At 44.3% G+C, this 27,300-nt stretch overlaps 3 protein-coding genes across 4 annotated transcripts; 2 read left to right on the top strand and 1 right to left on the bottom strand.

The window, feature by feature from the left end:
- Window positions 1-7: 7 nt before the first annotated feature.
- On the bottom strand, window positions 8-11,010 carry LOC125012032 (RNA exonuclease 1 homolog). Of its 2 annotated transcripts, none has more exons than XM_047591624.1 (16): window positions 10,794-11,010; window positions 8,415-9,445; window positions 7,317-7,406; window positions 6,966-7,242; window positions 6,563-6,885; window positions 5,709-5,864; window positions 5,509-5,623; window positions 5,355-5,426; window positions 5,125-5,268; window positions 3,181-3,294; window positions 2,964-3,037; window positions 2,779-2,883; window positions 2,420-2,535; window positions 735-873; window positions 240-360; window positions 8-111 (listed from the first exon to the last, which is right to left on the bottom strand). In XM_047591624.1, the coding sequence occupies exons 1-16, from the start codon at window positions 10,942-10,944 to the stop codon at window positions 23-25; spliced, it is 3,117 nt and encodes a 1,038-aa protein (XP_047447580.1). In that variant the 5' UTR covers window positions 10,945-11,010; the 3' UTR covers window positions 8-22. The 2 variants fall into 2 exon arrangements, with proteins under 2 accessions (XP_047447580.1, XP_047447582.1); XM_047591626.1 differs by having other exon boundaries at window positions 6,966-7,239.
- A 595-nt stretch (window positions 11,011-11,605) lies between these two features.
- poli (polymerase (DNA directed) iota) lies at window positions 11,606-19,470 on the top strand. The gene is made up of 10 exons (XM_047591627.1): window positions 11,606-11,861; window positions 11,999-12,124; window positions 12,208-12,372; window positions 12,510-12,659; window positions 12,844-13,080; window positions 13,311-13,489; window positions 15,252-15,343; window positions 15,421-15,554; window positions 16,965-17,161; window positions 18,329-19,470. Exons 1-10 carry the CDS (start codon window positions 11,744-11,746, stop codon window positions 18,998-19,000), a joined length of 2,070 nt encoding a protein of 689 aa, XP_047447583.1. The 5' UTR covers window positions 11,606-11,743; the 3' UTR covers window positions 19,001-19,470.
- A 93-nt stretch (window positions 19,471-19,563) lies between these two features.
- Window positions 19,564-26,122, top strand: LOC125012400 (ras-related protein Rab-27B-like). The gene is made up of 6 exons (XM_047592335.1): window positions 19,564-19,712; window positions 20,411-20,585; window positions 20,814-20,899; window positions 22,446-22,549; window positions 24,709-24,832; window positions 25,705-26,122. The coding sequence occupies exons 2-6, from the start codon at window positions 20,433-20,435 to the stop codon at window positions 25,892-25,894; spliced, it is 657 nt and encodes a 218-aa protein (XP_047448291.1). The 5' UTR covers window positions 19,564-19,712; window positions 20,411-20,432; the 3' UTR covers window positions 25,895-26,122.
- The last annotated feature ends 1,178 nt before the right edge of the window (window positions 26,123-27,300 follow it).

The raw sequence follows: 27,300 nt of genomic DNA, 5'->3' as shown, positions 1-27,300 counted from the left end.
TGTAGAGATTATTTTATTTCCATTATTTTTTCAGTTTTCCATCTTCTTTGAGCTTCCACAGCATCAGCTCCATGCAGGCGGCGGCGTCCTCCGCCGTGTCGTGGCCACAAACTGCAACACAAATTAAAAAAAAAAAAAAAAAAAACGCAGCATCTGCTTTAAAACTTGTCGTCTCAACGGTGGAGCTTATTATAATCTTTATTATTGCACCGGTGCGGCGGCGGCGGCGGGTGACCCACCGCTCTCCTGGATGATTCTCCGCAGGTGTTCAGCTGTGAGGTGGTGGAGGGGCAGCTTGTGGGGGGGGCCCAGGCGGTGGGGGAAGACCACCGACGTGTCCACGACCGTCGCATGGAGCAGCTACAGCGATCAGACAGTAACGTCACAGCAATTTACAACTCTACTCGTTACTTTTGGGGTAAAGAAAATAGAGACGCGAGTTGAAGATGACATCCTGTGTAAACACTTAGTTTTGTCTTTGTAAATTCCACTTTACATTAACATGTCGCACATTCATCCAAACCCAAATAAACTCAGAAACAAGACAAGGGTGCAGCTCGGTTCATTCGGGTCATTTGCTTCTTCGGGCACATTTTTTTTTGATGGAAATTATTTTGAGAGGTTTCATGGAATAAACATGAAAGAAGAAGCTGAAGAAAAGAAAAAGCAAAATGTGTCTTTATCATTTGCATCCGGGGGGATAACATAGATTTGGGGGGGTCGGGGGGTGTCACCTTGAGTAAACAGAGGTCTGTTTCCAGGCCGTGTCCGATCAGAACGGTGTCTGCTCGGATGAAGCTCAACAAGGTCTCCTGGACGTCTCTGAGGGACGTGTGGTTTCCCTCCACGTCGTCCTCACTGATGCCTGAAAACCTGAATGAATGAATGAATTAATTAATGTCAACGTCAGTAAAACGCAACTAGTAGAAGTTAGTGGAGACGTCCTGAGTCAGACTGTTACAGATAAATGATCCGGAGCACGACTAAGACAGGTTGAGGTTGATAACCAAGACCTCCTTCCTGTAGTGGTAGAAAAACTAGTATAGTAGAAGAAGAAAAAAGGAAGTAGTACTCGTAGCAGTAATTAAAGTAGTAGTAATTGTAGTAGAAGCAGTAGTTAGTTGTAGAGGTGGGGTCTAGATGAATGACTGAGGGGGTGGAGTCTAGATGAATGAATGAGGAGGTGGAGTCAGTATCTAGATGAATAACTGAGGGGGTGGAGTCTAGATGAATGACTGAGGGGGTGGAGTCTAGATGAATGAATGAGGAGGTGGAGTCAGTATCTAGATGAATAACTGAGGGGGTGGAGTCTAGATGAATGACTGAGGGGGTGGAGTCTAGATGAATGACTGAGGAGGTGGAGGTGAGGGGAGTGACTGAGTGATCTGGTTAGTGATGTGACTAGGGGGTGGAGTCGATATGACTGAGGGGGTGGAGTCTAGAAATGACTGAGGGGGTGGAGTCTAGAATAGTGACTGAGGGGGTGGAGTCTAGATATGAGGGGGTGGAGCTGAGGGGGTGGAGTCTAGAATAGTGACTGAGGGGGTGGAGTTAGATAGTGACTGAGGGGGTGGAGTGTAGTAGCAATGAATGACTGAGGGGTGGAGTCTAGGATAGTGGACTGAGGGGGTGGAGTCTAGATGAATGACTGGAGGGAGTGGAGTCTAAATGTGACTGACTAGATGGATTATGATTTCTAGAGAACTGGGGGTGGAGTCTAGAATAGTGACTGAGGGGGTGGAGTCTAGATGAATGACTGAGGGGATGGAGTCTAGAATAGTGACTGAGGGGGTGGAGTCTAGAATAGTGACTGAGGGGGTGGAGTCTAGATGAATGACTGAGGGGGTGGAGTCTAGATGAATGACTGAGGGAGTGGAGTCGGTATCTAGATGAATGACTGAGGGGGTGGAGTCTAGAATAGTGACTGAGGGGGTGGAGTCTAGATGAATGACTGAGGGAGTGGAGTCTAGATGAATGACTGAGGGCGTGGAGTCTAGATGAATGACTGAGGGGGTTGAGTCTAGATGAATGACTGAGGGGGTGGAGTCTAGAATAGTGACTGAGGGGGTGGAGTCTAGATGAATGACTGAGCGGGTGGAGTCTAGATGAATGACTGAGGGCGTGGAGTCTAGATGAATGACTGAGGGCGTGGAGTCTAGAATAGTGACTGAGGGGGTGGAGTCAGTGTCTAGATGAATGACTGAGGGGTCGGAGATTAAATCAATGACTGAGGGGGTGGAGTCTAGATGAATGACTGAGGGGGTGGAGTCTAGGTGAATGAGGGGTGGTAGGAGGAGAACCATCTAAACAGGATCCACTGAGATCAAAGCAGAGACAGCGTCTCCTCAGAGGACTGATGAGGACGTCACGTCCTCTGAGTCCAGTCAGACCTGATGAGGACGTCTCTGTTTTTAATTACCTGGTGTTGTAGTCGATGACCTCGTTATCAGGTTTAACGAAGGCGTCATAGACGACTTCCAGCCTGGAGTTAACCAGCGTCACTCGGGACAGCTCCAGACCGCTGATGGTGTAGCACTACGACCACAACGGCACCACAACGGCAACACAACGTCAACACAACGTCAACACAACAAATATCCAACTACGAGACTGATCCAAGTAAACGAGGAGTAATATCAGAGATTCTAGTAGTACTAACAGAAGAAGTAGTAGTTTTAGTAGCTAATTAATTAATTAGATCTGAGCCATTAAAGTCTGATCCTGTTCCGTGTGTCCATGGTCTCAATAAATAAATATTACTACTAGAACCTTCTTTACCATCTCACAGTCCAGGGAGAACACGCCGGGACAGCTGAGGTCTGAAGGACGTCTGGGGACGGTGGACATGAAGCCGTCCAGGCTGAGGGAGTCGTGGACATGTAGCTGGTGAAGACACAATAAAAACTGTAAGAGGAGCCTCGTTATTAACACAATCCTCCAGGGGGCGCTGTTTGATTTTTTACCTTAAACACCTGACACCCGGGGGCTCCCATCACCCCCTCACAGCAGCTGTAGCGGGTCTCCACTCCACCGGGGACTGTCAACGGACACACACCAGGACATTACACACCGGCCCGCCACAACATTATGACCACGTCACGAGCTAAGGCGGCTAAGCTAATTAAACATGCTTCGTGTAGTAGTAGAACCCTTCAGGAGCATGTTTAAGTGTGCGCTCACCTCTCTTGGTGACTCCTCTCCCGTAGTGGTAGTTACACTCCTCTTTACGAGTGTGTTTCCCCGTCTGACTCACGGAGTAGGTCGCCCCACATCGACAGCAGATCCTTTTAAATGCTTTACAACAACAACAACAACAACAACAACAACACACAACAGACAACAAATAGGTCACTACCACAAACAACAGAAACCGTATCTACTGACATCTAGTGGACGAATATGAGAACAGCCGCAGCAGGTTCACCGAGGAGTAGATGTAGTTCTAGTAGTAGAAGAAGAAGATGGAGTTGTTGTTGTAGTAGTAGCAGTAGAGGAAGAAGTTCTAGTAGTAGTAGAAGAAGTTCTAGTAGTAGAAGATGGAGTTGTTGTAGTAGTTGCAGTAGAGGAAGAAGTTCTAGTAGTAGTAGAAGAAGTTCTAGTAGTAGAAGATGGAGTTGTTGTTGTAGTAGTTGCAGTAGAGGAAGAAGATCTAGTAGTAGTAGAAGAAGGAGTTGTTGTAGAAGTTGCAGTAGAAGAAGAGGTTCTAGTAGTAGAAGAAGAAGATGGAGTTGTTGTTGTAGTAGTTGCAGTAGAGGAAGAAGTTCTAGTAATAGAAGAAGAAGTTCTAGTAGTAGTAGAAGAAGTTCTAGTAGTAGAAGATGGAGTTGTTGTTGTAGTAGTTGCAGTAGAGGAAGAAGTTCTAGTAGTAGAAGATGGAGTTGTTGTTGTAGTAGTTGCAGTAGAGGAAGAAGTTCTATTAGTAGTAGAAGTTCTAGTAGTAGAAGAAGGAGTTGTTGTAGTAGTTGCAGTAGAGGAAGAAGTTCTAGTAGTAGAAGAAGAAGTTCTAGTAGTAGTAGAAGAAGTTCTAGTAGTAGAAGATGGAGTTGTTGTTGTAGTAGTAGCAGTAGAGGAAGAAGTTCTAGTAGTAGTAGAAGAAGTTCTAGTAGTAGAAGAAGGAGTTGTTGTAGTAGTTGCAGTAGAGGAAGAAGTTCTAGTAGTAGTAGAAGAAGTTCTAGTAGTAGAAGATGGAGTTGTTGTAGTAGTTGCAGTAGAGGAAGAAGTTCTGGTAGTAGAAGATGGAGTTGTTGTTGTAGTAGTAGCAGTAGAGGAAGAAGTTCTGGTAGTAGTAAAAGAAGTTCTAGTAGTAGTAGAAGAAGTACTAGTAGTAGAAGAAGGAGTTGTTGTAGTAGTTGCAGTAGAGGAAGAAGTTCTAGTAGTAGAAGAAGAAGTTCTAGTAGTAGAAGATGGAGTTGTTGTAGTAGCAGCAGTAGAGGAAGAAGTTCTAGTAGTAGAAGAAGAAATTCTAGTAGTAGAAGATGGAGTTGTTGTTGTAGTGGTAGCAGTAGAGGAAGAAGTTCTAGTAGTAGTAGAAGAAGTTCTAGTAGTAGAAGATGGAGTTGTTGTTGTAGTGGTAGCAGTAGAGGAAGAAGTTCTAGTAGTAGTAGAAGAAGTTCTAGTCGTAGAAGATGGAGTTGTTGTTGTAGCAGTAGAGGAAGAAGTTCTAGTAGTAGAAGAAGAAGTTCTAGTAGTAGAAGAAGGAGTTGTTGTAGTAGTTGCAGTAGAGGAAGAAGTTCTAGTAGTAGCAGAAGCTGTCGTAGAAGTAAAAGAATTTGTAGAAGTAGTAGTAAGAAAGTAAAAAAAAGTAATAGTTCTTGTAGTAGGAATCAAAGTAGTAGTAATCGTAGTAGAAGAAACAGTTCTAGTAGTAGCAGAAGATGGAGTAATAGACATAGCAGTTGTAGTAGTATTAGTAGCAGTAAGCAAAGTAGTAATAGTAGAAGTTGTAGAAGAAAAAAGGTAGTAATTGTAGTAGCAGAAGCAGTAGTTGTAGAAACTGTAGCGCCATCTAGTGGACATATATGATAATAACAGCAGACTCAGTCTGTTCTAGTAGAATCTGTAGTAGCAGTAGTAGTAGTAGTAGTAGTACTAGTAGTACTAGTAGTAGTATAAGTGCAGACTCACGGTCTGTGTTGGTCTTCTTGTTGTCGGCGAAGACGACGGCGCAGCCTCGTTTCTCCGGGTGCTCGGTGGGGTAGTTGTGTTCGCTCAACATTTCATCGGTCAGAACATAATCCTTCAAACACTCGTACAACGTCGCATCATCATCTGATGCAACACAAATAAATAGAAATAAAAATAAATAAAAGCAGAGAGAAGCTGTTTGAGGGAAAAAAAACGTTCTTCGTTCTCACCGCTGGTCTTCAGCTTCCTCGGGTTCAGTGGGATGTTTCCTTTCAGCCTCTGGCTGCTCACGTCATTTTCACCTGCACCAGATTAAACATCGTAAAAAGGTCACGGAGCTGATTCAGTCTAAGACTAGGAGGTAAATGTTAGTTCACTTCTCACTTTTAGCTGCAGCAGCGCTTTGGTTCTTCAGCCTCTTCAGCGCGTTCACTGCGACGCTCTGATACTTGAGTTTGTTGACGCTGCGATTGTACACGGTTCTTTCCTCAGCTAAAGCCTGGAGACGACAATGTAAAGGAGAAAGGATGAATACCTGGCAGTGAGGGGGAGGGGCAAGAGAGGAAGGGGGGAGGGGCTCTCACCTTGGTGAAGGCGTCGTTAACGTTGTCGGACGTTTTGAGGAACTCCTCTGTGAACATGTTGACGTAGCGCTGGCGCACGTTATGAGGGACTTTGTCTTTGGCGGCGTCGCGCTGCTGCTGCTGCTGCTGCTTCAGTTTCCGTTTAACAGGCGTCGGCTGAAGAATAAAAGTTAATGTTTGAACCTTAGACTTAATGAAGATGGACGTCTCCACTGGGTACCATGATGCTAACGGTGCTAATGCTAATGGTAGTAACCAGACTGATCTGGGTGCTTCATTTGGTACCAGTGACTTTTTAAATTAGCTTAGCCTCTTTAGATGGATGGAAGTAAACCTGAGGGATCAGTCACGCTGTCACAGACGCTACATTTCTGGTCTTTTAAGAAAATGCTGAGCAGATGTTGAATCTAATTCCAGGTGTTACCTCCTTTGCTGCAGGTTGACAAGTCAAATCTTTTGATAAACGTTCGTCCTTAGACGTTTTGAAGGTTCACTTCCGTCCATGCAGGAGGAAAAACTGAGGCTAAGCTAATTACAAACTGAAATGAATCAACCAAATCTGAAGTTGCTTTTCAGGTTCTGTTACTACCACAAGAGTCAGATGTACCTGGTCATTTCAGGTGGTTAATATGCGCGTTTGTGTGTCAATGAGTTTAGTTTTTGACGGTAGAGAAACAGGATGTGAGATAATGGCGACCACCAGTTGCCACGTCAACTCCTTCGTAAAGTTTAGTTTAATAAATTAAAAAACATTCAGCATATTGTTTGAGCCTTGTAACCAGCATCATCTGGGCCAATGAGAGGAAGTGGAGACGCATCGTACATGTTTACATACAGTCTATACCACTTCCTACCTTCGCTGCAGCCGGAGGAGTCGTGGAAGCGGCCGGACTCGATGCTAAAGCGGAGGTCAGGGAAGGTTTCCGGGCCGGAGCGGGGATGAGCACCGGGGCCGTGGAGGGGTATCGCTGCGTGGGGGCGACCGGAGGAGGATGGGGGGACGATCTGAAGGCGAAAGATCCCGTGTTGTTGTTGACTGGAGTGATCGGAGTCAACACCGAGGTAACGGGGCTGGAACTGGAGGAGACAGGAAGCGGAAAAGCGCCTTCTGGGAGGATCAGGTGTAAATTGTTGCCCATGTCGATGACGGTGGTTCCCAAAGGAAAGAAGTTCACAGCTGTGGACGAAGAAATAACAAAAGATCTGCTTAAAAACTACGACAGCAACAGACTCCAACACATCAAACCATTTACTAACCGTGTTGCACAGGAGCAGGCTGCAGGTGTTCGGGGGGTTTAGTCGCAGCTGAAAGTCCACTCTGGGCGTCCGGCCTCTTCTGACAGGTGGAGGAGACAAACATCTGGCCTCCTTTGACGGAAGCAGTCAGCATGGAGGCCCTGTGCTGGACCTGCTGGACCTGCTGGACCTGCTGGACCTGCTGGACCTGCTGGACCTTCGGCCGGGAGCCACATCCAGACGGGTCACGGAGAGGAACCAACACCTGGGGCTGAGGTCTGGTCTTCGCCACCGGCTGCTGAGCAGAATCAAGGCGGTGAAAATGAAAAACAGTGCTGGGGTCGGTTAATATAACACGTCTGGAGCAGGTACCTCTGTGTGTTTGGCTTCATGGGCCACTCTCTTCTTCATGGGCAGTTCTTTGGGTGCGACGTTTAGCTCGGGCTTCTCCACAGGCACAACCTACAGGAAAATATATCAGTAACAGCAACTTTGTTTTAGTGCAAAGAACGACATTAAGTGTCTAATTTATTTTAATTCAGACTGTTCATCAAATTACTCAGTCCAGCAGGACAACATCTCAACTTTCTGCGACAGATATTCATGTTAATGCACATTATTGCACCTTATTAATCGATCCATGTAAATTTAAATTTCCATTTACTTCTCTCTATATTTCTTGTACATTGTTCATAAGCAAATTTTGTACATTTTTTTTGCTTATATTATTTTACTTTACTAGATTGTTACTAATTTTATTTTAATTTTATTTAACTGTATTTTTTTTGACTATTTTCACATATTTTTCTGCCATTTTAATTTTTCATATTTTCTGTCTTCTAATTTTATTTTTTAACCATTTCACTTATTTTTCTTTTTATTATTTTAAATTTGTATTTTTTCAGATTTTATTTAACCATTTATACGTATTTTTCTTTTTATTATTTTAATGTTTTTTTAATTTTATATTTTAACTACTTTCACATACTATTTTATTTATTTTATTTTTTAACCATTTTATTATTTTTATATATTAACCATTATTTTATAATGTAACTTATTTTGTAACTTTTACAATTTTTACAATTTCAAATATTCATTTTTCATCCATCTTTAAATGTCTTCCTTTTACTTTTACTCGTGGTTCTCAAGAGTGTTTCTTATGTGCAACCAAACCACTGTGCTTTTTTTTTTTTTTAAAGTCTATCCAAGTCTAAGTCTAATTTCTACACATTGCTGCCATCTGCTGTTTAGTTCTGGGCCTCAACGTCGCGTTACGTCCACAACAACCACATTCACATTCACCATAGACAAACCTCCATAGACGGTTTGGAAAGTTTAAAACATTTATAGCATAATATTTGTATATATTGTGTGTGTGACTTAGGATTAGCAATTACTTTCATTACATTAAATGTGAAGACCTTTGAGAGATTTTACCCTCCTGATGGTTGTATGTTTGATACTCACAGAGGCATCAGGCTGCTCTTCATGTCCCTTCCCCTCATTGTTGGCCTCCATGAAGATCCTGTAACATTCCTCCATAGGGTCACTATCCGAAAGCTCCAGCTCCGAGTAGTTGAACTCCTCCTCCTCCTCCTCAGAGCTGGAGTCGACTATTATAACCGGTTCATTATCCACCGTCATAAAAAGACGCTCAGATGATGACGATGATGATGATGAAGATGAAGATGACTGAGCTCTGGAACCTGAAGCTCCTGGTTCTGGCTTTGGTGCAGACGACCTGTGGTGAACGGTTAAAGATTTATCCTGCGTCTTCGTCTCCGCTCGCTTGGCGTGTCTCGAATTCTTTGTCGCCGTCTGCTGTCGATTCATTTCCTCAACACGACTGCTGCTGCTCCAGCTGTGATGTGGACGGACCGAGGCTGCAGGAAGAGTCTCAGCTTCAGAGACTTTCTTCACCACGGGTTCACTAGTCGGGAAGCCGGCTGGTTCTCCACTTCCGGTAGAGTCGAGGAGAATCCTTGATGCAGGCTCAGAGTTTCTAAGTTTATCCTGTGATATTTGTTTGGATGCACAGCGACTAAGCGGCGGCGGCGGCTGCTGCTGCTGCTCAGGCGACAGAGGGACGTCGATAATCAGGACGTCGTCTTCGTCGTCCGGCGGCTCTGGAGACGGATGAAGCTGAACCTTTCGGCCTCGTGGCGCCTGGTTTCCCCTTTTCACCTTCTGCTCTTTCCCCGACGAGCTGAACGAGCGCAAGTCGGCGGAAAAGTTGGACAAAGGGTCGTACTCCAAATCGGTCCTGGGTTTGGAGTTGTCGACCACGTACTTGTTGGCTCGTCGCGTCTTAGCGACGTCTGTAACCGGTGGATCGTTTCTGCTCTGAACCGTCTGGTAGCGCGACAGACGGCGCCGCTCCTGCTCCATCTCGTTCCTCACGGTTTCTATCTCCTTGTTGATGCGCTCTAGCTCGTGGTGGCAGTCGTCTTTGGTCTCGTCCTTAACTCGTGCTGCGTAAAGGCGGCCATTTTGAAGACCTGGCGAACGGGAGAGAAGACGTCTAAAGGTTACGGATCCTAACTGAGATCTTATTTTAACCTCCTGAGACCCTGCGTCCTCATATGAGGACATTAGGATTAGAGTCTGTCCAACTAGAGGACGGAGTGTCTGATCTGTCCCTCTATGCTGATTGGTTCTGAGCTGGTCATGTGTTTCATGGGCGCCATGTTTGATCCATCTAACCAATATTCACCAACAGAGAAGTGGCAATAACAGAATAAAGTTGGACTAAAAGTTAAAATATGCCACAAAAGATTCCAAGACTAGTTTAATTTTCACCATTTCTGAGTATTTCTGAGTGAGTTCAACCTTTTAACGGTGATGTATGAACATGGAGACTGAGGAGAAGGTAAACACAGCTCCATGACTGATGAGGTGATTGGGCTACAAAGCATTTTACAGTTTCATTTAAGATATTTAAAGTAAGTAGACGCTGGGATATTTAAGTGAGGACCTTTTACACATTGACAGACGTTGGTAATAACATTTATAGGCCTGTTAATGGTGGAAAATAAGACATTTATTTCAACATAGCACATCTGCCCCATAGAGTTACACTGTAGAAACTAACCTCTGATGTAGCAAACATGGCGCAATGGTTTGAGTTGACATATCTACTATATCACATCCTGTTTCTATGTCATCAAATTTGTCGCAAACTTGTGCTAAAAAAAAGTTTTTTTTTGACGTTAACATCCCATTCACTAACATGGACGGGGCGGGGCTTATTATATGATACTGCAGCCAGCCACCAGGGGGAGCTCCCCATGCTTTGGCTTCACTTTAGAGGAGCTGTCATGGGGTCCACTTGTTATACAGTCCATGGTCCATTATGTATCCAACTTACTACCACTTTAAGAACAAAGCACCCGTTTAACCATTTAAGGGGCAAAGGAACCATATCTGGTAACTTCAACACATTTTAAATTGCGTCCCTGTTCCTCTCAGCGAGGTTTAGAAACATGTGATTTTCATTCAGCCAATCAGAGAAAATCAAGGAAACATTCTCTGGTCTAATCAGGGTCTAATTAATGTTGATTTTCTACATGAAAATAAAAAAAGTCTTATTTCCCATTCTAGGGTTGAATTTAGAATTAACAAGAATTTGCAAAGTATTATATGGAGCCTTATGGAGGGTTAAAGGAACTTTTAATGAAGACAAAAGTTCTTAGGCCTAATTAACTTTTAATTTTTAATATTTTAAAATGTTAAATTAGCAGTAGTTCTGCAAGTGCATTACTTTTAGGCCATCCTCTTTTTTTTTCCGGTGCGGTTTTAATCACTATAGCATAGCTATAGCATAGCTTAGCTACCTAGCGCACTGACCTGCAAACTCCACTATCGATGATTTACACGAGGCACCAAACGCGTCCAACACTTCCGGGGCATGTTTGTATAAACAATGCGGTCGCTCGCAAAGTCCTCGTAGGGTGAAGGGGCAGTGTTGGTCGGCAAAAAGACCAGAGGAGGGAAACATTAGTAAAGACGCTTTCCAGGACTCACGAGGCTCAGTTTGCTTAATTGACACACGCGGCTGTTAACAATTGGAGGCTCCTAATGAACGAACCTCAGGTGACGTCATCTGTTGAATAGAAAATATATTTCTAATTTTTTATTTTTTATGAGATAAATTTAGAATGTTTTAGTTGGTTTTAGTTTAAAAAGACAGATTTAAATATTTATTTATTGATATATATATATTTTTTATGTGATGTGGTTGTCGCAGTAACTCATTCACGTCGCCAGATGGCGCCGCTGCACAAGAATCAAAGACAACAACACATCAAATATTTTTTTTTAATTCTTTTTTATTTTTCAAGGATTATTTGTGTCATGTTTTGAGTTAATATGTATTATTTTATTTTTCTACAAAGTTTTTTGTCACTTTCTTTCGTCTTATTTGACTCAACAGAAACCGGAAGTAAATAACGTCGACTGCTGCAGTTGTCATGGCAACAGTATATATCTATATTTTTTCCCCCTGCTCTCATGGGACAACCGTAGGACCGTGACAATATGAAAATAAATAAATAAAAATAAATTAATAAATAAATAAAGAGTTTAATACAGTGTTTAATCCAACATTTCTTTGTATCTGGTCATAAATGTGGGCGGATCTACTCTCCGGGACGATACTGCGCAGACTCAGGATCCAAACTCCCAAGATGGCGCCGCCCACATCCTTGTGGTAGTACTACTGCTACTACTACTACTACTACAAGCGTCAGAAGGAGTTTTTTTCTTTTATTAAAGTCTACAAAAGTTCTCGTTTGAAAATGGAAAACAGCGAGGATGAGATGGAAGAAGACGAAGCCGAGTGGACGAACAGTTTTGTGGATTCGTCCGCACTCAGCTCCGCTGCTGCTTCTGCTTCTTCTTCTTCTTCTACTTCTGGTAAAGTCGACGGAGTTTAAAACACTAGACTTATTGTTGCTTTAAGTCTTCTGTTTAAGTTTCTTCTTTAAGTTTCTCTTTTGTTTTATTTGTATCAAGTTGTCATTGGTGTATTTATAATTTATATAATGTTTCAGGACGAGGCACCAGTAATAAACCTGGACCTGGACACGACCACAGAGTCATTCTGCATTTTGACCTGGACTGCTTCTATGCTCAGGTGGAGATGATCAGAAACCCAGCTCTGAGAGAAGTCCCTTTAGGTAGAACAACATCCTACAAACACAGCGATAAATGCTTTTAAAGTCCCCCCCTCATCTCTAAAAAATGCCTCTCATACCCTCAGGTATTCAGCAGAAATACATCATAGTCACCTGTAACTACGTGGCCAGAGACCTGGGAGTCACCAAGCTGATGTCTGTGACTGACGCCAAGGAGAAATGTCCCAGTCTGGTGCTGGTTAGAGGAGAAGACCTGACACACTACAGAGAGATGTCCTATAAAGTGACAGGTGGGCAGGTTTTTTAAGTTGCAGACGAATAATTGAACTGAAACATCAGGCTTTGGTGTCTCTGTTGCATTGGTTTAAAAATCTTCCTTCACGCACACATAATAACCCACTGACCTTTTCTTGTCCAACCTGGCCAGAGCTGCTGACGTCCTACTGTCCCCTGGTCGAGAGGCTCGGATTTGACGAGAACTTCGTGGACGTCACGGACCTGGTGGAGAGAAGACTCGCGGAGATGGCGACGGAGTCCGACGGCTTCTCATTTAAAGGACACGTCTACGGTCGTTCCAGTAAGTCACATTCGTGCCTCTTTGTGTGTGTGTGTGTGTGTGTGTGTGTGTGACTGAACATCTGGCTCATGGAAACCAGGAAACGCTTTGTGAAACAAGCTGAGGAGCTTAAAACGTCTCGGTTATTTGCATGTTGTTTTTCAGATTCTCTCCAGCAGCTTTTTTTTTTTCTTTTCCTGCTCAGGTGCAGATGTTAAAGCCGCCGACTACCCAGCTCTGGTTTTGGGTTCTCACATCGCGGCCGAGCTGAGAGAAGCTCTGAGCGGGAAACTGGGCCTGACCGGCTGCGCTGGCGTCGCCTCCAACAAACTTCTGGCCAAACTGGTTTCAGGAACCTTCAAACCCAACCAGCAAACGGTTCTTCTCCCGGAGAACGTCAGCGACATCATGGACTCTCTGAGTGGTCTCCGGAAAGTACCGGGTACAACGAGCTGCACCCTCTCTTTCATTTTCCTTCCTTCCTTCCTTCCTTCCTTCCTTCATCTCATGGACTCATGTCCTGACATCTGTCTCTCTTATAGTTGGTAGAACTCATCGTCCTGGGCCTGATATGTGATATTGGCTCATTTTCCTTTTATTTCAGGTCCATTTAGTAGAATGAATTCTCTTCTGCTGATGTTTTCCCTCATGTGTTTCCCTTTGTGTTGTCAGGAGTCGGTCATCAAACTGCTAAGAGGCTTCAGGCCCTGGGACTAGTGAGTGTGAAGGACCTACAGCTGTGTCCCCTGGACGACTTGGCGACAGAGTTTGGAGGAGCCACCGCTCAGCGTTTAAAGAACCTGGTCCTCGGTGTGGACGACTCCCCCGTCACCCCTTCAGGGCCCCCTCAGGTACCTCAGACACCACCGGTCTCCTTATTGTCCTTCCTTCCTTACTTCCTTCCTTCCTTCCTTCCTTCCGTCCACCCCAGGACCAATACGTTTAGTTATTTTGAAAGTGTGAGTCTTAAATTGACCCATAATGTTATTTAAAAGTCTTAAATTTCACTTGTTCAAACCTGTAAAACCTGAGTGTAGCTCCACATCTGGTTATTACATCTGGTTTCTGCATTTTAATGTGGGTGCAACTATTTACATCCCGACTTCTGAAAGTGACACTCGACCTATTTGAAACACGAAACCCTCGGCATTTACCTCCTTTTACTAAAACAAAACTAAATGTTTCTGTCTCTTTGTGTCTTCACACGCCAGTAAATGGATTAAGTTCTGTTTGCTTGAGTAAAATGAGCCGTTGTTGCTGGTTTCTTCACAGGGTTTGAGACTTTGTGCGCTCACATTACGTATAATTTGATTAATATGCAATAACTGGCCTGTTTCCTCGTCTTCTAAGGCTCCAGCAGCTTCACAAAGTTAGAATAACTCATTCTGAACAGGTCGTCTGGCTCATTGGCTAATTTTCCTTAAAATAGAGGATTTGAAAGAAGTGTTCTTGAGACAGAAGTGCCCCTCAAACACCACAGCTGTTGTTAGCTTAGCCACGTTAGCCATTCAGGCAGAGTCCTGTATCTGCCAGGAGGTGGTAGCATTTAGCAACTCGGTTCAGAGCCGCATATTAGATAGAGTCTGTCCAACTCAAACCATGGCGCCATGTTTGCTACATAAGAAGTTAGATTCTACAGTGTAACTCTATGGGGCGGATGAGCTAAATGTCTTATTTTCATCATTAACGGGCCTATAAATGTTATTACCAACGTCTGTCAATATGTAAAAGGCCCTCACTTAAATATCCCACCGTCTACTTCCTTTAAATATCTTAAATGAGCTGTAAAATGCTTTGTAGCCCAATCAATCAACTAGTCTAACTGTTATTTAGTATTAGCATTATAGCATTAGCATGCTAGCCATAATAACTTAGTAGTAACTAAGGTAAAGTTATGTTAAATGTGTCTGTCTACATGGACATAAATTACATGAACACATGGGTTTCACAGTATATATGACGCTAGCTGCTATTTTTCTAAGCCTTTAGTCTAGATAACTAGCTAGCATAAGGCTAGCATAAGGCTAGGCTAACTTCAGACTTCATTCATTAGTAAAGCGGTGTGTTTGAGATCAAGATTCACATTAATGATGGTGTAACTTTAACTTTTTCAAACAGAGACATTGACATTTACCTCATCACATAATAGAGAGAAACCAGCTGACGTCCAGTTCTTCCTTTTTATCTTCTGCTCCATAACTTTCTCTGTTTTTGTTCACTGGGGAAACGGTGGAGTTTCCTCCGTGTTTTCCTGATCCTGTGCTGGAGCCGTAGGCTGAGCACTGTGGCATATTTTAACTTTGAATCCAACTTTATTCTCTGTTGTTGCCACTTCTCTATGGGTGAATATTGGTTAGATGGATCCAACATGGCGCCCATGAAACACGTGACCAGCTCAGAACCAATCAGCATAGAGGGACAGATCAGACACTCAGACTATCTATAATATATGACTCTGGCTCAGTCTTGTTATTTATTAGTGGCTATGCTAACAACAACAACAACAACAACAACAACAACAACAACTAGGGCTCGCGCCAGTAGCTGACTAACTCTGAGTGTGTTTGTTGAATATAGTTTCTTTCTTTTAATAACATCCTCTTTATGTTTCAGTCTCTCAGTGACGAAGACTCCTTCAAGAAAATGTCTTCGCCTCAGGAGGTTCTGGAGAAGGTTCAGCAGCTCCTGACCAGTCTGGTGGAGAGGTCCGGGCCGGTTATAAGCTCCTCATCTGTGAATCTGATATATAAGACTTAAACTTACTGAATGTATCGTTTGCCAGGATGCACAAAGATGGCCGACAGCCTCAGACCTTCAGGCTCACGATCCGCAGATACTCAGCCACCAACAAGTGGTTCGGTCGGGAGAGTCGGCAGTGTCCTATCCCGAACCACGTGGGGCAGAAGATCAGCTCTGGTAGGCTCCACACTGTTTATTTACTTATTATTAGTTAATATGAGTTATTCTCAACCCTCGGTTAGAGGATTCAGAGGGACAATTTAGCAGAAATCTAATTAAATATTCAAAATTCAGTTTGCACCGTCACCACTAGATGGCACTAAACCGTACACGCTGGCCCTTTAATGTTGTGATGTTACTGTTATTAAAAATTAATTTAAAAAAAGATCTCAGATGTCATGAAATTTCTTTTTATTGCCCAGTTAAATAATAAAAGTAAATTTTAACAGATCGCGCTCTGATTTCTGCAGATTAACAAACAGTGACATGAGAGAAAATGTGACAAACATCATAAAAAGATTAAATTAAATTGGCCTTAAAGATATTCAATATCTACAACAATATCCTGTGTTTGGTATCGTTCGCTGACATTTAATTTTAAGCTGCTCTAATAAATGTATTAAATAACTGTGCCTTGTCGTGACAAACCGTCTTCTTGAGCTCACAGAGACTCATGCTGATTTCCATTTGTACCCAGTCAGATTTCCTCCTCAGAAAGTCAGAATCCCCGAGTTCAGTTTCCAACATGGCCGCCCCCATGTGTAAACAGTAATTAGAAGAATTTATTAGCTCTTCTGATTAGTTTTTGTTGCATTAAATCAGTCGTTCAGACAGGATTTCTTCACATACATATGTTGAAATGCTGTTACAGTGTAATTTAAGTTTTTCATGTGTTATATGTGAACTACAAGCCCATGTTGTGCTAAAAACAATAACCTGGTTAAACTAAAACAGAGTCAAACACCATCGTGACAACGTGATGTTTTCATAAATTTCTGCCTCGTGTGGTCGTGTAGATTTCATCACTGCAAATAATTCTAGTAAAAAAAAATCATGAGTTGGTTCAAGTTACCTGTGTAGCTTAAATAGCCTAAATTTAGTCAAACATTATAGTAATAAAAAAAGCTTTAATTTCACTCTGCGCTCAAAAAAAGTAAATACTGAATTCCACCAAGTTTCCACCAAGTTACACTGAGACAAAACCAGAGCTTTCATGGGGGCGGCCATCTTGTTTTCTGACTTCGGTAACTGGAAGGCTGATAACTCATTTAATGCACCGTTAATGTTCACGGGTGGACGATGTGAACAGACAGAGCTCTTGTCTAATTTGTTCCAGTTTGTGTTTTTTATTCAGCATCAGATCTAAAATGAATTGACGGTTTCTCTGAGTCTCCTGAGGCGTCCAGGCTGTGGTTCAGCTCAGGGTTTAGATGTAAACGAGTCCCTGTAGCGTCTAATAATTCGAACCTTTATCCCCTGATCAGCACTAATCGTGAGTGCGTACGTTTAAATCCCCTCCGGTTGTTTTTCTTTCCGTTTGAAAGCCGTGAATTCATCCGAGCTCGGTTTTCTGTGGCGCCCCCGCAGGCGGCAGCGAGGACGCCGTGGTCCTGCTGGTCCCGTTGGCCATGAAGCTCTTCAACAAGATGGTGGACGGCGGCGCCGCCTTCCACCTCACGCTCATCAACGTGTGCTTCAGTAACCTGCAGAGCAGAGGAGCCGGCGCCATAACGTCCTTCTTCACACCGGCCACGTCTCCGGGGAAAACTCAGGCGCAGGTTCAGGTACAATAAATATCACAAACTGATCAAACCTATTCCAAACTGTTTATTTAATTCACGCAAAATAAGGCTACAAGCTTTTTACGATTACTGTCGTTATGTCACGTTTTCCAAAAATTCCTGTGGCTCCTGAAAGATTTTACATCCACTATGATGTTATAACAGTAAGTTCAAGTGAAGCAGGAAGTAGAAACAAACATGAAAGGCTTCGAGGCGTTAAAGGTGTTAAAGATGTTAAAGGTGTTAAATATGTTAAAGGTGTTAAAGATGTTAAAGATGTAAAATATGTTAAAGGTGTTAAAGGTGTTAAAGTTGTTAAAGATGTAAAAGGTGTTAAAGATGTAAAATATGTTTAAGGTGTTAAAGGTGTTTAAGGTGTTTAAGGTGTTAAAGATGTAAAAAGTAACCCAGGTACAGGTGGAGCGGTGCCCCAAAAAGAAACAGAAGGAGTCTGTAGAAGCTGGTAACTCTAGAAAATAATAAGGTATAAGAGAAGAATAGATAGATAGATAGATAGATAGATAGATAGATAGATAGATAGATAGATTAGATATAAAATATCCAAAGCTAACATAAGATTCAGAAAGAAATACATAAAAATATGCAGGAATTTACAAAATATATATGAAGTATATAAAAATATACAAAAGTACATGTAGAAACTATACAAAGTATTCATAAAATGCAAAAATATGTACAATATATACTAGAATTGGAAAGGAGAAATTCAGTCTCTAGTAGCTTGATCACATAGAAACACACATGAAAGATTTTTAACGTATATAATCAAACAAATAAGGGAAGAATAATAAATTATTCATCGACGCACACAGGAAGTTGCTTGGTTTTATATATATAAATAATAGAAGAATAGAAATAAAATAAAATAAAAACATAACATAAAACCATAAAATACAATAGTATAAGCAAAAAAATATATTTATACAAGATTTGCATATGTATAAATAAACCACGTTCATAGACTAAATTTAATTCTGTTTTGTTATAGTCATATGTGAATGTGTTTGAAAAACTATTTTTATCAAGCACATTAATATTTTTATTGATTCTGTAACAGTCGGTCAAAAAAAAGGCAAAAATGACTCAGATAATTATGCTATTAGGTTAATAGTTTGTTCTAATCCCTGACTCTGTTTTATTCTCTGACAGGACGGTTCCTCTGACAGTGGCGTGATCGCTCAGCGCAGACTCGCTAGGAAAGGCCCGTTTGGCTGCGAGGCGTCGTTACACGGCTTCACGCGGAAACAAAGCAGCGTTGTAGCTGCGGCGGCGGCCGCTCGGAAAGCGTCCTGCAGCGAAGCGGGACGTGACCCCGACGACTCAACCACAACCAGCGCTGTGACACATCGATTACCCGCCAACGTCGACCCCGAGGTGTTTGAGCTCCTTCCAGAGGAAATCCAGAAGGAGCTCTTAGCTTCTGACTTTGCACTTTCTAGCCCGTCGGTGTCTGACTCCGCCCACATGTCAGGAAATAAGCCTCCGCAGACATTTACAGACTCCGAAAACATTAAAGCGGCTGCAAACGGATTCGATTCGACTTCCCGCGGAACCGGAGGCGACGTCACGGACGAGGAGAGGCCGTCACTACCCCGGTCTTCTGACTGCGAGTTCCCGGGAAATGTGGACCCCGGGGTGTTTTCCGAGCTGCCCCCCGACGTTCAAAGGGAGCTCCTGTCCGAGTGGAAGCAGCAGAAACCGGCTCTGAAGACGCCCTCGTCCAGGAAACCGGCGGCGAGAAGCTCGACGAGCAGAGACAGAAAGACGGCAGGAAGAAGCAGCCAGGCCAACAACCTGTTCAAGTACTTCAAACCCAGTTAGAGGAAGCTTTTATTCGTCAAGTTATTAGACATGTCAGCAGAAATATTCAGATTTTACGTGGTCGTGCAGTTTATGCACTCACCACTAGGTGGCACTAAACCGTTCACGCTGGCCCTTTAATGTTGTGACGTTCCTGTTATTAAAAAAGATCTCGTGAAAATCAACTTTTTTTGTTGTCCAATTAAATAATAGAAGTAAATGACACATAATATGTGCACCGATCAGGCATAACATTATGACCACCTTGCTAATATTCTGCCTTCAAAACAGACTCATCTTCTCCTGTCAGTGGTCATAATGTTGTGGCAGTATGTTTACAACAAGCTGTTTTCCTCCAGGATTTAAACAGAGCAAATGCTTTAAGGTTGGTTGTTTTCTTCCACGTTGTTTAGAGAAGCAGGATTACTCAGAAAGGCCTGAAATCCACAGAGTTATTTCTCAACGGCAAATAAAATCCACTTTTTCAATGAGTCCTTTTTTTTTTTTTTTTTTTTTTTTTTTGAGAAACGGAGCAGGAGGAAAAAAAAAACAAACACAAGGTCTGTGAGCGAGCGCGGCCTCAGCTCCTCGGCTCGGGTCAGGCCTGAAACTCCTCCCTGCATCACATGTGAGGCCGAAGGGAAAAAAGCTTCGAGAGTGTTTACTTCATTTAATGAGGACGAGCGACAGGAACTCGTGGATGGACGACGGCAGCTCACGCACATAGACTGAGGTAAGGAAATAAATAAAATGTTTGCATCGGGAGGAGGTTTAATATTTTAGGAAACAACCTGTTGTTTTAATCTTGGTTGGAGGGTTGATAATAATACTCAGATTAAATGCACTTTATTGTCAATTCTGACACGTGCAACACAATTCAGGAGTGAAATTCTCAACGGCTACGATGCAGCAGCTAAACAAAAACATGTAAACAAGAAGCGTGCAAACGTTCAGAATATATAAAAATATAAAAGAATAAAATTAAATAAAATATATATCAGGTATAAGTGTGTTGCACAGATGCATGAAGAGAATCCTGCAGAGGAGATATTTGTGCCACTTTCTTATATTTCACGCTCCGAAGTTTTACCAACAACAAACCCACGTTTTTAGGATAAACTAGAAACTTTGTGAACCAGGTCTGGTTTATTTCAGCTGAGTCGCAGCGTTTGTGTCGTCTGTGCGGGTCAATGAAAGGACTTGTGTCTGGTGGACGGGGTGTTTTTGTGTTTTTTTTTTTATTTTTCTGCTCAGTCAGAAGTCAGAGAAAAGTCTTTAGAGGCATTTGACTGCTCATGTGGACTCCAGCTCCAGTCATGTGCTCGTTCCTCTCTGATCAGAGCCTAATGAGGAGGGAGGGAGGAGGAGGGAGGAGGAGGGAGGAGGGAGGGAGGAGTCCTCGGACTGAAGGAATGTGAACTGTCGTGTCAGGTTGTGGGCGCCGGGCTGCATCATGGCCGACTGGGACTACGATTACCTGATCAAGCTGCTGGCGCTGGGCGACTCCGGGGTCGGGAAGACCACCTTCCTCTACAGGTACACGGACAACAAGTTCAACCGCAAGTTCACCACCACGGTGGGAATCGACTTCAGGGAAAAGAGAGTGGTGAGTTACTGATAACGAGGAGGAAACACATGGACTGTGATGATGGAGAGGAGACTGGACGGAGGAGAGATGAATGAAGCTGTGGAGCTTTTTTTATTGTGAATCTTTAAACTTTGAGTAAAAAATAACTTGATTTTTAATCTTGGTCCTAAAACAAATCAAAGCTTTAAACACGTGAAGTTAGAGCATGTTAATAAATGTTGTGTCCACTATTATGACCCTGGTCAGATGTACACGGGGACGGGAGCTGATGGGACGACGGAGAGGAACTACAAAGTCCACCTTCAGCTGTGGGACACAGCGGGACAAGAGAGGTGGGTTTGACCTACTGGTCCTGGTCCTACGGGTCCTGGTCCTACAGAGTCTGGTCCTGCAGAGCCTGGTTCAACGGGTCCTGGTCCTGCAGGTCCTCGTCCTACAGGTCCTGGTCCTACGGGTCCTGGTCCTACAGGTCTTGGTTCTACAGGTCCTGGTCCTACGGGTCCTGGTCCTACAGAGTCTGGTCCTGCAGAGCCTGGTTCAACGGGTCCTCGTTCTACAGGTCCTGGTCCTACAGGGTCTGGTCCTACGGGTCCTGGTTCTATGGGTCCTGGTCCTGCAGGTCCTCGTCCTACAGGTCCTGGTTCTACAGGTCCTGGTCCTGCAGGGACTGGTCCTAGGGTCCTGGTTCTACAGGTCCTGGTCCTATGGGTCCTGGTCCTACAAGGTCTGGTCCTACAGGGCCTGGTTCTACAGGTCCTGGTCCTACGGGTCCTGGTTCTACAGGGTCTGGTCCTACGGGTCCTGGTCCTACAGGGCCTGGTCCTACAGGTTCTGGTCCTATGGGTCCTGGTCCTACAGAGCCTGGTTCTACAGGTCCTGGTCCTACGGGTCCTGGTCCTACAGGTCTTGGTTCTACAGGTCCTGGTCCTACGGGTCCTGGTCCTACAGAGCCTGGTCCTGCAGAGCCTGGTTCAACGGGTCCTCGTTCTACAGGTCCTGGTCCTACAGGGTCTGGTCCTACGGGTCCTGGTTCTATGGGTCCTGGTCCTACGGGTCCTGGTCCTACAGGTCCTGGTTCTACAGGTCCTGGTCCTGCAGGGACTGGTCCTACGGGTCCTGGTCCTACAGGTCCTGGTTCTACAGAGCCTGGTCCTACAGGTCCTGGTTCTATGGGTCCTGGTCCTACGGGTCCTGGTTCTACAGGTCCTGGTTCTACAGGGCCTGGTCCTATAGGGCCTGGTTCTACAGGGCCTGGTGCTACAGGTGCTGGTCCTACGGGTCCTGGTTTTACGGGTCCTGGTCCTACAGAGCCTGGTTCTACAGGGTCTGGTCCTACAGAGTCTGGTCCTACGAGTCCTGGTCCTACGGGTTCTGGTCCTACAGGGCCTGGTCCTACGGGTCCTGGTCCTATGGGTCCTTGTCCTACGGGTCCTGGTTCTACGGGTCCTGGTCCTACAGAGTCTGGTCCTATGGGTCCTAGTCCTACAGGTCCTGGTCCTATGGGTCCTGGTTCTACGGGTCCTGGTCCTACAGGTCCTGGACCTACAAGGTCTGGTCCTACAGGTCCTGGTCCTACGGGTACTGGTCCTACGGGTCCTGGTCCTACAGGTCCTGGTTCGGGATTAATCAGAAACAACAACAATGGGTTTGTAGAGTTTCCTGAAGATGTTTTGTAGATTCTTCAGTTTCTCAAGGATCTGGTGGACGAGTTAAATCAGGAAGTCACAGGACTGGAGTCCATTACTGAGCAGATACTGGGTCCTGGTTCTGGTTCTGGTCCTGGTCCTTGTCCTGGTCCTGGTCCTGGTCCTGGTCCTGGTCCTGGTCCTGGGGGGGGGACACTGTTTGACCCTCGTCCTCTTCCGTCTTGTCCTCCAGGTTCCGTAGTCTGACCACCGCGTTCTTCAGAGACGCGATGGGGTTCCTCCTCATGTTCGACCTGACCAACCAGCAGAGCTTCCTCAACGTCAGGAACTGGATGAGTACGAGCCTCCTCCTCCTCCTTTTCCTCCTCCTCCTCCTCCTCCTCCTCCTGCTCCTCCTCCTCTTCCTCCTCCTCCTCCTTTTCCTCCTCCTCCTCCTCTCCTCTCTCTCTCTCCTCCTCCTCCTTTCCTCCTCCTCCTCCTCCTTTTCTCCTCTTCCTCCTCCTCCTCCTTTTCCTCCTCCTCCTCCTCCTCCTCCTTCCTCCTCCTCTTCCTCCTCCTCCTGCTCCTTCTGCTCCTCCTCTCTCTCCTCCTCTCCTCCTCTCCTCCCTCCTCTCCTCCTCTTCCTCCTCCTCCTCTCCTCTCTCCTCCTCCCTCCTCCTTCTCCTCCTCTCCTCCTCTTCCTCCTCCTCCCCTCCTCCTGCTCCTCCTCTCCTCTTCCTCCTCTCTCTTTCTCCTCCTCCTCTCCTCCTCCTCTTTCCTCCTCCTCCTCCTCCTCTCTCCTCCTCCTTTCCCCCTCCTCTCTTTCCTCCACCTCCTCCTGCTCCTCCTCTTCTTCCTCTTCCTCCTCCTCCTCCTTTTCCTCCTCCTCTTCCTCCTCCTCCTCCTGCTCCTAATTCACAGTTTTCCCTTTCCACCCTCCTATTATTTATCTTTGGGGTCAATTACATCATGTTTTGCTTCGTATTTAATGACTTTTCCTAATTTAATAGAGACACAGACATAATATATGTGATTAAGGTTAATAATATTAAACATGGAACTAAATAAAGACAAAAATAAAAGTAAAAACAATCACAAGCAAAGAGCCAAAGTTTGTCCCTTCATGTTCAAAAAGGAGCAGGAGGATCATAAATTATTATTAACAATAAAAATAATAGTATAAACAAAATAAACCCAAAATTATACTATAATAAAATATCAAGAGACGAATAAAGAAAGAAAGGAACAAAATGTCAATAATTTCACCTAATTAAGGTGAAATTATTTTCCTTTTTTAAACTCTTTGTGTGGACGTCGTTTCAGTTCAGGACTTTTCATGTAAACACACTGACTCAAACCAGGTCCAAAGTTTTCAGACGCACAAAATCTTCTCCTCGTTGTTCTCACTTTTACATTCTTAAATTAACACTTTCCCCTTAAATTTGATTGTCCCGTTTGATTTTCCATTTGATCCATGAACTTTAACAGCTTTGACTGCAGGAGAACAATAATGACCCTGACTGCTCTTTTTTGAAGAATAAATGTGTAACAATAAAGCAATCAAGGGAAAACGGGAAGAGGCAGGAAACCAAGGAAGAACCTACAAAATAAAACTCCAATCATCAAAAATTTGTGTCAAATATGAACTTAAAAATGAGAATATATAAACATATAGAAAAGACTGAAGGAAAATGGAAAAATCATGCAGGAAAATACATTAAAAAACAAACATTGTGACGTCACACATTGGATTCTGAACCTCAAAGATGAAGCCTGAAGTGGCCAAATTTCGCCATATTGGATGAGCTTTACTCCGCCCACATTCGCATATTCCAAATATGGACACGGGTGTCGCTTTAAGACCCGCCCACTCAATTCTCCGCTACCTGTTAGCTCAGGCTAACACTTGTCAATCAAAGCAGGAACTTCCTAATAATATTTTAAATATTAATAAAAATAAACAAGGAGTGAAATAAACCACTGAGACCAGAACTGTTTTTTGAACCAGGCCGTAAACATGTTTAATGATGCTGTAAAGTTGGACTTTTTAACATGGAGGTCTATGGTGATTTGCTGCATTTTGGAGCCTCTAGCGGCCACTCGATGAACTGCGGTTTTGTTAGAAGTTGCCGCTTGGTCCAAGCTCTAAGATGAGTTTGAAAAAGTAAAAGTCCTTTAATTTAACAGGGTGGAGTCATTTAAATGAACACCTACGCACGTGGAGACACAGTGAAACAGCACAAGTTCATTTTATTTTCAGCCTCTAGGGGGCGGTATTACTCTCTCTTTCAATCAGTTACATATTTATATATCTTTCCAGTTTAAGGTCAAACAGTGAGAGTTTATGGTGATTTCTCAGAGTTGTAACATTCTGGATGTAAACTTGGGAAAATATTTTACTTCTAATAATTGTTTTGGAGGTTTAAGGTCAAACGGAGCCCAGAGATATGATATGTTATATAATGTGTTGGTATATTTGAAGGTAACTGGGGGGTTTTAACTGTGTGTCGGCTCAGGTCAGCTCCAGGCCAACGCCTACTGCGACAGCCCGGACGTGGTGCTGGTCGGGACCAAGGCCGACCTCAGGGACGTGAGGGACGTCCACGTGAGACAAGCCAGAGACCTGGCCGACCGATACGGGTGAGACACGTAGTGGTAAAAGAGGAGAGCGGGATGGGATGGCGGTAATAATAAATATTATCTGGTTTCCTGCCGCGGGGACGGAGCAGCTTTCAGTTATTGAATCATCTATAAATCATGTTATATTGAAACGTGCATGAAGGACACGAGCTGAACCGGAAACTGACCTTTGTAATGAGGTAATAATCGTAAATCTAGGTTTTAGGGACGGGGAGGCTCCGCCCCCTCAGGAGATGAGCTGTAAGCAAAATATTCACAAACATCTAAGAAAGACTGAGAATTTATTCATTGTTATTGTTTCAGTCTGTTTTTAAACACGTTGCAACAACAAACACAAGTTAACTAACGGTGACTCCTTCCTTCCTTCCTTCCTTCCTTCCTTCCTTCCTTCCTTCTGTCCTCCATGACCCAGTTTCCTTCCTTTCTCCAAGGACCTAAGATTTATACAAACCTAAGCATCATCTTTGACAGGACGTTAAAATCCCAACGTCCTCAAACGGGTACTTGCTAATTAACGACGCTGTAGCTCGTTGCTACTGATAGAATTTGTTAAATTTGTGTCTTGTATCAAACTAGAGACGTTAATAAGCATCAATTTTGCTATTTTTTTTTTACACCGAGTAGCGTATTGACCCTTTGCTACCACTAGATGGCAGATAAAGGTGTCCACTTATGAGGACAATGGGTCTAAATGAAGGAGAATAAGTTACTGTCCCCATATGAGGACACAGGGTCTCAGGAGGTTGAGGATATTTTACGTTTCATGACGAATAGAAATGAGTCGGTAGTGGAGCAGATGATCCCCAGTTATTGGACAGAGGGAGCTCCGCCCACCTGGTCTCCGTCTCTAACCGTGTCCCCGTCCTCCTCAGCGTCCCCTACTTTGAGACGAGTGCGGTGACGGGGGCGGACGTGGACCAGGCGGTGACCACGCTGCTGGACCTGGTGATGAAGAGGATGGAGCAGAGCACGTACGGGGGCCACGGCTCGGAGCCCAACGGAAGCCCCGCCCCCAGCCACGAGGAGGAGGCGGAGCCCGTCAGGAGGAGGTGCGCCTGCTGATGTCACCACCATCAGGGAGGGGGCGCTGTTTACACTATGTACACTTTTTATTTTTTACTTTTTACGTTTGAGATGCGACTGTTTTCTGGAGGTGAAACGTTTTTATCCTTTAATGAGAAAAGAATCGTTTCACAGATCGACTGAAAACAATCGGCTCAAGATTCACTACGAAAATATTTAAAATATTTAAAACCTCCAGAGAAAACGATTAAACCAATTAAAACAGACTCGTTAGAGTTGACTGGTTGATATTCACCTTCCTTCCTTCCTTCTTTCCTTCCTTCCTTCCTTCTCTTTCCTTCCTTCCTCCCTCCCTCCCTTCCTTCCTTCCTCCCTCCCTCGCTCCCTTCCTTCCTTCCCTCTTCCTTCCTTCCTTCCTTCCTTCCTTCCTTCCTTCCTTCCTTCCTTCCATCCTTCCTTCCTTCCTTCCTTCCTTCCTTCCTTCCTTCCTTTATTGTCCTTTCTTCCTTCCTTTCTTCCTTCCTCCGTGACCCAGTATCCTTCCTTCCTTACTTCCTTCCTTCCTTCCTTTATTGTCCTTTCTTCCTTCCTTTCTTCCTTCCTCCGTGACCCAGTATCCTTCCTTCCTTCCTTCTCTTTCCTTCCTTCCTCCCTCCCTCCCTCCCTTCCTTCCTTCCTTCCCTCTTCCTCCCATCCTTCCTTCCTTCCCTCTTCCTTCCTTCCTTCCTTCCTCCGTGACCCAGTATCCTTCCTTCCTTCCTTCCTTCCTCCCTCCCTCCCTTCCTCGCTCCCTTCCTTCCTCCCTCCCTCCCTTGCTCCCTTCCTTCCTTCCCTCTTCCTTCCTTCCTTCCTTCCTTCCTTCCTTCCTCCCTCCCTCGCTCCCTTCCTTCCTTCCCTCTTCCTTCCTTCCTTCCTTCCTTCCTTCCTTCCTTCCTTCCTTCCTTCCTTCCTTCCTCCGTGACCCAGTATCCTTCCTTCCTTCCTTCCTTCCTCCCTCCCTCCCTTCCTCGCTCCCTTCCTTCCTTCCTCCTTCCTTCCTCCTTCCTTCCTTCCTAAGTTCCTTCCTTCCTCCTTTTCCTTCCTCCTCTCCTTCCTTCCTTCTTCCTTCCTTCCTGTCCCCTTCCTTCCTTCCTTCCTTCTCTTTCCTTCCTTCCTTCCTTCCTTCCTTCCTTCCTTCCTTCCTTCCTTCCTTCCTTCCTTCCTTCAATCTTTCCTCCCTTTATTGTCCTTCCTTCCTTCCTTCCTTCCTTCCTTCCTTCCTTCCTTCCTTCCTTCCTTCCTTCCTTCTTTTATTCTTTCCTTCCTTCCTTCCTTCCTTCTTCTTCTTCCTTCCTTCCTTCCTTTATTTCCTTTCCTTCCTTCCTTCCTTCCTTCCTTCCTTCCTTCCTTCAATCTTTCCTCCCTTTATTGTCCTTCCTTCCTTCCTTCCTTCCTTCCTTCCTTCC

Source organism: Mugil cephalus, chromosome 8 (assembly GCF_022458985.1).
Source record: "Mugil cephalus isolate CIBA_MC_2020 chromosome 8, CIBA_Mcephalus_1.1, whole genome shotgun sequence".
Classification (NCBI taxonomy): domain Eukaryota; kingdom Metazoa; phylum Chordata; class Actinopteri; order Mugiliformes; family Mugilidae; genus Mugil; species Mugil cephalus.
This window is presented reverse-complemented; position numbering and strand designations above follow the sequence as displayed.

Excerpts from the sequence above, each read along its gene's own strand:
- poli (XM_047591627.1), top strand. The coding sequence starts at position 11,744 with ATGGAAAACAGCGAGGATGAGATGGAAGAAGACGAAGCCGAGTGGACG. Across the intron at positions 11,862-11,998 it reads TTCTTCTTCTTCTACTTCTG|GACGAGGCACCAGTAATAAA; the intron begins GTAAAGTCGACG and ends ATAATGTTTCAG. Across the intron at positions 15,555-16,964 it reads GGGGCAGAAGATCAGCTCTG|GCGGCAGCGAGGACGCCGTG; the intron begins GTAGGCTCCACA and ends GCGCCCCCGCAG.
- LOC125012032 (XM_047591624.1), bottom strand. The coding sequence starts at position 10,944 with ATGTTTCCCTCCTCTGGTCTTTTTGCCGACCAACACTGCCCCTTCACC. Across the intron at positions 7,407-8,414 it reads AAGAGCAGCCTGATGCCTCT|GTTGTGCCTGTGGAGAAGCC; the intron begins GTGAGTATCAAA and ends ATTTTCCTGTAG. Across the intron at positions 5,269-5,354 it reads GAGGAAGCTGAAGACCAGCG|ATGATGATGCGACGTTGTAC; the intron begins GTGAGAACGAAG and ends GTGTTGCATCAG.
- LOC125012400 (XM_047592335.1), top strand. The coding sequence starts at position 20,433 with ATGGCCGACTGGGACTACGATTACCTGATCAAGCTGCTGGCGCTGGGC. Across the intron at positions 20,900-22,445 it reads GACACAGCGGGACAAGAGAG|GTTCCGTAGTCTGACCACCG; the intron begins GTGGGTTTGACC and ends CTTGTCCTCCAG. Across the intron at positions 22,550-24,708 it reads CAACGTCAGGAACTGGATGA|GTCAGCTCCAGGCCAACGCC; the intron begins GTACGAGCCTCC and ends GTGTCGGCTCAG.